The following is a 9,848-nucleotide window of genomic DNA, read 5'->3' on the forward strand; positions in this document are numbered from 1 at the left end:
CTTGCTGGATGCACGTCCTTGCCCTCCCTTCTGGCTCCTCGGTGGGTGTAAAGTGCAAGGTGCGGGGAGCGAAGAGCGAAGAGCGGAGTGCGGAGCGGGCTCACGAGGGCGAGCACGACGACGACGACGATGACGAGTTCGAGGTGAGGAGGCAGCGGAGGCAAAGGGAACCCTTTGTGTTTCATTTCCTCTTCGCGTGTGGAGTGCAGGTATCCCAAGGCCAATCCCAAGGCCGAGGTTGACTAAGAGGAAAGAGGCGAAAGCTCAGAGCTTGAGGTCCCTATGCGCTAGTCTGATCGACTGCTTCTATCCACTTTGCTGCCTCGGTTCTTGCCTTTGTCTTTGTTCCTCCGTGCGTCACGTACAGAGCCCATAGTCTGCTACTTGACTCCGTCATCATGCACAGAGGGGGTGGCGGCGATGGGCAGTACATTGCAGCACTGTATATAGGTCCCCTCGACTCTTGCTCGCCGCCGGTGCCAACCTCGATCACGAGGGCGCGAAATGCAAGGGTGCGAGGCAAGATGTCTCCCGCTCCTGTTCCTGCCTCCCGCTCCTGCTCCTGCTCCTTGCTTCTGGCTCCTTGCGACTTGCGACTTGCGACTTGCGACTTGCGACTTGCGACTTGCGACTTGCGACTTGCGACTTGCGACTTGCGACTTGCGACTTGCGACCTGCGCCTCGCAATGCAACAGTCTCGTCTCGTCTCGAAGCCTCCAGTACATCTCTTTGGGTTTGCCTTGCCTCGCCTAGCAGAAGGTCGGCGTAGCAGAGGCCAAGGGAGCATAGCATCCCGTGTCCCATCGCTTGCGCCATTGTGACTACAGCGCTGTAGATTGCCTGGGTTTTGCTTGCTGTACGAGGGTCAAATCGGGTCCCAGGGGCTTTCTGGGAGCGGTGGGATACGAGATGTACAGGCCGAGGAGGAGGCACTGTAGCTCGTATCCGGTGGTCCGAAAAGGAAGAGGAATGAGAGCGAAGACACACTCGGGAAGGGGAAGGGAAAGGAGACGCTAGGAGTTTGCCTGGATCGCACCTCTTCTCGTCGAGGGAAAGCCAGTCCAGCCTTGTACGGAAGGTGTGGAAGATGGAGATGGTCTGGACAGAGGTACTGTAGCTTGCGCTTGTTCCTATCTAGACGTTCTTGCCCTTACTCTATTCAGAATTCAGGACCACGGGACAGAGGTTGTACAGTATCCGTACTGTGCACCTGCATGGATATAGGGATTCTGCACAGCAGCTATTGCAGGCCTTGCTCGACATGACGGGCGTAGTGTCTTCTGATCTTCTGGCAGAAGACTTTAGCTGGCTTTGCTGCAGGCGCGGCCGAAGAGGTAGGCAGAGGAGTGCTTGCTGAGATGGCAGAGGGACTGATTCTCTCTTCTTCCTGAGCAGATTCATGGGGCACATCAAAGACTCGAGATATCATGTGGCAGCCACTGCAGGGTATCGCTGTCACCGCCGTGAGTAGCCGTCCAAGTCTTGGAAGGGTAAAAGGGTGGGGGGTAGAAGGAAAGGGGGGGGGGGGGGGGGGGGGGGGGGGGGGGGGGGGAGCGCCGTTAGTCTCAAGCTCTATCTGCCTGTTTCCTGGGCATCATCAAGGCTCTCTTTGCCCTGGTCTCTCTCCTCCTCCTCCTCCTCCTCCTAGCTTGCAGCAATGGCCATTGCCCTACCATCCTGGAAGCCCTGAGCGCCCACGTAGCCGGAGCAGCCCTACGAACCTCTGCGCTAGCCTCGGCTTGAGCCTCTATCTCTGCCCTAGCATCGTCACCTGGCCTGGCTGTGGGTAGACGACGACCGTTTTTGAGCCACTGTTGACGTATGCGCGGCCAGTAGTCTTGCAAAAGGCACCGCTGTGGACATATTGTGCGAGAGTGACCTTGTCTGAGCTGAGACGAGGGGATGGCTGACCAGTTGGCCCTTGTGCTTGATCGGCTCGTCCCCCCTTTTGCCATTCTCTGCCTGCTCCTCCACCCCCGCGTCGGTCTCTCTTTCCGCCAAGGCGTGCGTGCGTGAGTGTGTGGCGACATGAATTGTTCGCAGGCCAAGTGATGGGCGAGTGATTTGATCCTCGTCTCTGCTTGTCGCCCTCCTCTTCTGGGACTGCGGTGTGCCGTGGGAGATGGACAACAGCGCAGCGCATCTCTGGTGAGGATACCCCTCTGCCGTGCGGCGTCACGTGCAGCTTCCTGTCCATGCTCCGTGCGAGGGCACAGGCCACCTCGCGTGGGTGTGCGTGCCCCTGCCTTCGTGGATCCCACCCAGCCTTTGCGTCTGCCTGCGCTTCTCGCCTGGCCAGATCCTCTACTCATCTCCACTGCTCACCCCGCAGCACACACTGCCTCCTTGCACCTTTGCACCCTCACCTCGGCAGCAACAGCAGTCGCAGTGCAGCAGCCCACGCACCTTGCTTGCCGCTCTTCTTCCTCAATGATCCTTGCCACGGTCCCATAGCAGGGGCGAGCTTCGCTTAGCACAAGGGACAATACGCAGCCTAACGACTCTGAGCTATGACCTGGGGCACTGAGGTACACCACACAGCCCACATCGCATCGCATCGCCACGCCATGCGCTGGTACCATTGCCTGCCTGCCTTCTTGGTGGAGCACCAGAGCGGTCTGACTGCCCAACGACGACTCACTGCCCTTGTCTTCTACTGGCACTGGCTGCACTGGCCCATCGCAGGGGACTGTCTCTGCCGCCGGAGCAAAGAGTCAGGCTTTGATGTGGGTACTTTGGCCAAGAACGCAGCCTCCGCCTCATTCGCGGGACAGTCACTTGGCTCAGTAGCGGCAGAAGAAAGCGTCCCCCCCCCCTCTCTCTCTTCGGATCAGAATCAGGATCAACCGGGTGGAAGAGTAGTGCGGCGCCGCTCACTACAAAACGTCTCTCGAGGCGCGGTGAAGTCACCTCTGGACTGATAGACTGTCTGGAACATAGGTGGCCTCGCTCGTCCATTCTGGCTCTCAACATCCGGACCTGATACCGGACCGTAGTGCTGCCATGAGGCGTGGCAGTGGCAATGGCAGTGGTTTACACTCCAAACTTATACGATGTCACGATATGCAACTGGATGTAGAGCCAACTCTGGACTCCGGATCATTCCTTCGCCGGGTTCGTGCCAGGAGGGTACAACGTCACTCAGTCTGGCCTGCGGCTCAACACTCGACTCGGCTGCCCTACGCAGCACTGCAGATGCCGCACAAGCAATCTCGTACTGTAGTAAAGACTGCTGCATTGCATAGAGCAGCCTACTGCCCAGAAGCTCAAGTAGTATCCATTTGAGACCTTTCTACAGTATCACAAAAACGGCGTCCTGCAGCTGGCTCTCCTCCAGCTCCAGCTGTCGGCGTCTGCACTTGCTATACTACAAGCAAGAACGGCTGCTCAGTTCCCGTCGATGCGCCAACGTCCTCCTCGATTGAGCCAAGAGCGAGTGTGCGGGCGAAACGATGTCCCCCATTGCGCACTTTTCAGCTCTCAATCTGATCTGCTGCCCGCCTTCTACCTTCTTTCGCCTTCGCTAGAAGCCAATGCGTACGACATCTCCACCGCAGGTGACTTGCTGCAACGGCCCAGGGCGACTCGTGCCAGCATCTGTGTCCAGGTCTTGACAAATACGGATCACCGACTGTACTGTATCTACAAGTATCAGGGGCCGCTGTGGGCTACACCTCGTAAGCTGAAGTGCACAAAAGGCGCGCGGTCGAGGCCTGTGCAGTGCAGTGGCCCTTTACAGTATCACACCCAGGCGATATCCTGCCTTCTGCTACCGAGACCGAGAAGCGCTTAAGAGCCACAATGCCGGATGATCAAGCGCAACTTCCGCTTGTGCAGTTCTGGATCGTCCAGCCGGCCAGACCGATCGGTCAAGAGGGACTTCTTGCTTTCCCCCTTTTCTCTGTCTCCACAGGGCGCAGGCTGTACAGTACAGTACATTGGAAGAAGGAGGAGACAGTGAGCAGGCGAAAGGAAAGAGGAAAATGAGGCTACAGCGCTGATTGAAGACGTGCTTCTGTCTTGCAGCAGGACGCACCTCACAACGCCTCTGCCTCACTGAACAGCACTGCTCAGCTCACCTCGCCTCAACTCGGCTCATACAGCTTACGTCAGCTCATATGAATGCACCTGGACTTGCCCTCTCGTCACCGGCAATCAGCCTCGCTCTCGCTAGCATCAATGCTCTCTCGTCCTCGTCCACACCCCGCCTCGCTTCCTCACTGCGCAACTTCGTGCTCTCATTTGCGAGCTCTGCTATCTCCTCTTCCTCGAGTCGAGACAAGACAAGACGTAAGGCCGGCACAGAAGTCGTGGACTCACGGACGGACCAAGTCACCTGCTACAAGCTCGAGCTCAGATCAAATACCAAGTGCAGCACGTAAAGTACAGTGCATCAGCGACGATAGCGACTCTTGACGACGCAGAGAAGCAAAGAAGCGCCGCTGCGTGCACCTACCGTTCCTCCTCGGTGTGAGTGAAGTGGGAGCGCTGCGTCCGATGCATCCTGTACTGGAGCTGGAGCTGGGACAAGACTTGACAAAGTAGGATGACGGTGGGGGAAGAGACCTTGCCACTACGGTACAGTACCGTACTTGTGCGCTGAACCGATCGCCTTTCTCCCCGCAGGTGTCAACTGTTCGACCAGCACCATACGTTTGCGGACCTATGCTGTACGCAGCCATGGCTGCCCGGCTCTACACAAAGACTCACCATCATGAACGAGGCTGCAGTACAGGCAGGTCCTCTGTTGCAGATCATTCGCCTTGCCGAAAACCTCTTTCGGACGGGAGAAAGGGAGACGAGCTCGATGGAAAGCAAGACTGAGTGAGGGCGAGAGGCAGAGGCTGCACGTCCCTCATCAGGCCAGGCCAGGCAGAAGATCCACCGTTGCGCCGTTGCGACTTCGCTACCGCTGCAATCAGGCGCAGACAAGAGTGGCGTGTGAAGAGGATTGAACCGATGGCGAGAGTTCGACGTACTTGCCGTAGGTACTGTAGAGAGAGACAGTCTGTGTGAGTAGGCGAGGTCCTAAGGGACCCAAGTACAGTACAGTACAGTACCGTATCGCATCGTACCACGACGGAAATGCGAGGGAGAGTGGCAAAGCACGTCTCCAGATGTGCGTATCTCTCGACGATCATGCTCACGCTCACGTACAGTACAGTACTGTACTGCCTGGCTCTTTCTCTCCCTTTAGACAAGGGCAGGCGAGACGAGGAGGTAGGTGACACGGAGGATGATGAGGCAGGAGAGATGAGTCAGGAGGGTTGAGTCAGAAGAGGTGAGGCCGGAGAGGTGAAAAGGAGCCGAGCAGCACAGCAATCATGTACAGCGCAGCCGTCGGCTAGCAGCATGTACAGCCCTGATGGACGAGCTTCCCGATTCGATGTTTCACCAGAGCGGTCACCGGGTGGGCCATCCACGGGCACGATTGCCTACTACGTATCGCATTGCATTGTATGAGAAAGTCGTAGATTGGCAGGTTGTGATCCAGTATTGCTTTCTTACGGAATGGGAACTCTGCTCCTCGAGTTCATGTATAGAACAGTGTGACAGCTTACAGTACCGCTCTGTCCAGGTCCAGGCAAGACGCAGATCCGACCCATCGTTTCCCAATAGCTGAGCATCAATCCCATCCCCCTTGTGAATCATGACCAGAGCAAGGTGGACCTGCTCTCTGTCAGCCGTCTCCTCCTCGTCTTCAGCGTCTGCATCATCCAGTAGGTCCTCCGTCGCAGCGCCAATATCGCTAGTAACATCTGATTGAGCATCCAGTCCCTCGACTTTAACAGCGATAGCGTCGGTCTAGGCATTGAGAATCGGACAAGTCTCCGGTTGCATCATCGTCCAGTAGACTTGACCTGTAGAGGGTCATTGGGCATCTGGGTGGTCAGGAGAGCGGTAGGAGGCGTGTCGGACGGTGAGATCGCTGTAATGCAGACGACCATGCTCGCCAGGAAGAGTGCGCTGCAGTCGCCACATCTCATGATGTGGTAGGAGGTCTAGTTGTACAAGGCTGGCGCTTTGGTAGGCAGTCTGGTGCCCCTCGATTACTTCTTTGCGGGATTCTGGCTTGCATATGCCAGATGCGGCTTCGTCTTCGTCTTCTTGCTCATCGTCGTCATTGCCATTGCCAGTACCGTAGCGAAGGCTCATCGCTGCGAGAGCCTCGAACAGCGTGCTTATCGTCTCATCATTGCCAGTGATGCTACTCTGAGAAGGAGCTTGCAATCACTCATTGTTGTCGTCTCCTTCTTCGTCTCCTGTCCCTTGCTCTTCCCCGTCTTGCTCGCCGTCTTCCTATGCCTCGAGCTGCTCGTCTTCAGATACGAAGCGAGCATGCAGGGCGGCTCTTGTGCTCGTCGCTGGAGCCAACAGAGGTATCGGGAACAGTTGCCTCTCCTTGGGACCGAACAGGATCTCCTTCGGACTAGCCGAATCTGTTGGGGTCTCATGCAGGCCACAGCAGCGAGCGCCTCTCGACTCAAGTCCACCAAGGGTTTTGCTCAAGATGATTGGAAGAAGGCAGTCTAGCTCGCTGGGAGCACATCTTCCAGAGGCCAGCCCGCCGCTACTGTACGTCTGCGCCATGGTATGGCTGTTGATCTGGGAAGAAACAAGAGAAGCGCAACAGTCGCAAGAGGCGAAAGCATGATGGGTATAGAGGCGAAAGGTCCTACAGTAGGACTACTGTACTGACTGCTTGCTTGAGCAAAGTCAGCGGCGACCGCCGCGGTCTATCCGGTGCCAATTCTGGATCTCCCGGCTGTTCCATGGAGGAGTGATTGCCAGCAAGGGAAGGACAGATTCGTGCTGTTGTTGCCCTATGACCCCACCGGTAGGTGAAATGTTCCCGTCCATAGAGTAGCTTATAGGGAGGTATCCGGCGGGGACGGGGTGATTGCAATGTTCATTGTGAGCAGTGAGGCCCAGGTGGCCGGATCCTAGTGTGTCTTGGAAGGTACCCACGGGTTTGTCGCACCTCTCATACGTCCCCTATCTCTGTGAGACGCGGCTGTGGAGGCAGAGGTTGTACAGTAGTATGTACGATGAGGTAGCTGAGTTTGAGCATCCAAGGGACCGCAACACTGCCAATCTCCACGTCTCCGTTCAAGTCGTGCTTCTTCCAGCTGCCATAGCTGCGAGTAGTACGAGCTCCCGCCGGGCCATCCGCTAGTGTGTGCTGCGGGCATAGTGCCAGACACCCGAAGCAGGCTCGAGCAGCTTGGTATCGCGCTCGACCATGTCAGTGGCAACCTACGTCACGAAGCGCAGCATGCACGTAGCTTACATTTTGGGATGCACCACGTCATAAGGGATCCCTTTCTTGTACATAGGGGCCTTGTCATGGTCGTGGATGAGGTCATTGGGCTCGTCTGCGATGAAGCCATGAGCGTGCACCAGCGAAAGACGTGCTGGGCTCTGTCCTCAAGGCAGTCGTGCCAGCCCGATGCCTGCAAAGGCTCGTCGAGGTCTGCCTACGCGAAAGGTGAGAGAAGAACTTCGACGCCGTTCCGCTCCTTTCCGCTGGCGGAAGGGAGGGCGGGCGAGCGCAAGGTGAGCTTCTGACCTCTATCTGCCTCTATTGCACCACTCTACCGTGCTCTCTCCACCTCGCTCCCCACTCCATTCAACTAGATACTGTACTGTACTGCGGTGCACTGCACAGGCTTGCCACCTCTCAAGACATCGCACCACTCTCCTCCTTCCATTGCACACATCACTCGCGAAGCAGGCCGCGCGTCTGTGTGCTTGTGGCTGTGGCCGTGGATTGCTGCAAGCGAGGCGGGACACTCTGCCGTGGTGTGGCGCGGTGTGGCGTGGCGTGGCGTTGGTGCACAACCGAGGTCGAGGCTGCACCAACCGTACGCACGCACGCGGCAAGACACGGTCGCTCCGCACTTTTCCGAGTCCTGACGCGCAGGAGATGACTGGAGCGAGAGCAGCAGATATGGATGGAGGGCAGGTATGCATCGCGGTTGAGAAGGCCGTCCCGAGCACGCTTGATCTTCCAAGTGAAGTCACGGTGCGCCGAAGGGACCGGCAGAGCGGAACAGAAGTGGCGGAAGACAAATGGCCGGCGGCTCCAAGGTAGGAAGGACACCCGTATCGGATGCCGGCCGGTCGCGCTCGGATGCCTCACCGCGCCCGACTCGTCTTCCGGACGGTTTTCGGATGTCTGTTCGTATGCCGTTCCGATAGCGCGCCGCGACCCTCGGATGACTCAGGGTGAAATATGAATGCTTTCTCAAAGGGACGCCTCGCTCGCCCGACAGAAGAGGCGGTGCTTCTTCCATCCCTTTACTCCCGACGCTGCCGCATCCTGACCTCTTTGCAGCGAAGCATCTGATCTTTCCTCACCTTCTGCCTCATAGACAGATAACTTCGTGCTTTTGAGGCTCTGAGCAAAGCTTTTTAGCCTGGTAGAGATTGAAGCAATAGCCTTCGTACGATGCACGGGCACAGCCTCCCAAATGGCTCCCCCTCTCGAGCACTATACGTGCGGACCAAATAGGCCTTCCATGATAGGACAGCTTCTTGGTGGGATTTGAGCAAGAGTACGCATTCCGAGGAAGGGGCTTGATCTTTGCGTGGCCCTCATACGCCCGTCACCTCTTTTCGACGCACTTTCGGGCTAGGAATCAGCTCTTGTAGCCTCCTTCTCATGCCGAATCTCACGATGCAAATATCCCAAGGAGCTCCACTGAAGCTCAAGTGAGCATCTAGGTGCTGTGTTCGTCCGCTGAGTCAGAGTGTGGCATCAATCGCACTGCCCTTGCTCGCAGCCTCTGACGGTTGAAAGGGACTCGGAGATAAGCCTTGGCTAGGCGCCCCTGAACACTGGTCAGTCAACCTTGGCCATAAGAATCATCATCTGCGGTCTCTTCACGTCGCTTGCGCTTGTGGTACGACAGCTGCCTATCCTCGAAAGCCCGCATGCTGGACCGGAGTGGCAGCCGTGGAGGCTGTCTGGGTCGAGAGGCTGCTTCTGCGACAATGGGTGAGGTCTGCTAGTGAGTAAGCAATGGATGTGAGCTTGTACCAGTCTATGAGCACGGCCACGTGCCTTGTTTCGCCTCGCTACAGCCGAAGGCACCGAAGTGAGGTGCGAGCATAGAGGCTTCGTCACAGTCACCGTGACCGATGAGAAGGTAGTGACTAGAGGTTCCCTTGACAGTCGGCTCTTTGTGGTTCAGACTGCACAGAAGCAATGGCAGCGATTGTGGCATCGAGCGAGTTCCATATATGCTGAGGTGGATGACACTGGCCAGAACACCTTCGCTTGTGCTGGCGACTGGAGATCTGGGGATTCTAAGGCCCATTGCGAGGCTATGTGAGAAGCTCAGAGCGATGTGTTGTCCTGGCCTGCAACAATCACAGACGGCGCTCTTGCTCAGAGTCAAGCCCCTTTCAACAACATGACCTCTGCTAGAATGCGGTCGATTTGCCGGCTGTCGCAGCCTCAAGACAATCGACACACAAAGTCAGAGCTCAGCTCCGCGGACATGAAGGCTCTCTGCCTGCTCGAGAGGTGGAATCCGAGCTTCACCTCTGTATGCCGACCAGCGACTCTCTCAGACGGACTACTGTATGAACACTGTAGCAGCGGGAATCGACGAGAGCTTCAAGCGCGCAGCCACTGGTGTCGAAATGTCCTCACGCAGATGACCGCTTTCTATGAGACGGCTCACCCTCTGCCCGATGCTGCGTACATGCTCTTTAGGATGTCAGGTCAGCCCGTTGCTGTACGCACTCTTGTTCAAAGGCCAGGCCCTGTCAAGGGGTGCTTCTCTCCTGTCTCTGGCTTTTAGTGCGAGGGTGAGGGAGGGGGTGTCTGCTTCTCTCCT

General features: G+C 57.1%; 2 protein-coding genes across 2 annotated transcripts; both read right to left on the reverse strand.

Annotated features, from left to right (window-relative positions):
* Positions 1 to 489: 489 nt before the first annotated feature.
* On the reverse strand, positions 490 to 792 carry BCV69DRAFT_253929 (hypothetical protein; the record flags this gene model as incomplete). The annotated part of the gene is made up of 1 exon (XM_025490542.1): positions 490 to 792. The coding sequence occupies one exon, from the start codon at positions 790 to 792 to the stop codon at positions 490 to 492; it is 303 nt and encodes a 100-aa protein (XP_025344867.1).
* A 5,833-nt stretch (positions 793 to 6,625) lies between these two features.
* Positions 6,626 to 7,453, reverse strand: BCV69DRAFT_130728 (hypothetical protein). Its single transcript, XM_025489221.1, has 3 exons — positions 7,292 to 7,453; positions 6,970 to 7,224; positions 6,626 to 6,868 (listed from the first exon to the last, which is right to left on the reverse strand). Exons 1-3 carry the CDS (start codon positions 7,333 to 7,335, stop codon positions 6,718 to 6,720), a joined length of 450 nt encoding a protein of 149 aa, XP_025344868.1. The 5' UTR covers positions 7,336 to 7,453; the 3' UTR covers positions 6,626 to 6,717.
* Positions 7,454 to 9,848: the final 2,395 nt, after the last annotated feature.

The sequence above is a fragment of the Pseudomicrostroma glucosiphilum genome (genome assembly GCF_003144135.1).
Source record: "Pseudomicrostroma glucosiphilum strain MCA 4718 unplaced genomic scaffold BCV69scaffold_22, whole genome shotgun sequence".
NCBI classification, from domain to species: Eukaryota; Fungi; Basidiomycota; class Exobasidiomycetes; order Microstromatales; family Microstromataceae; genus Microstroma; species Microstroma glucosiphilum.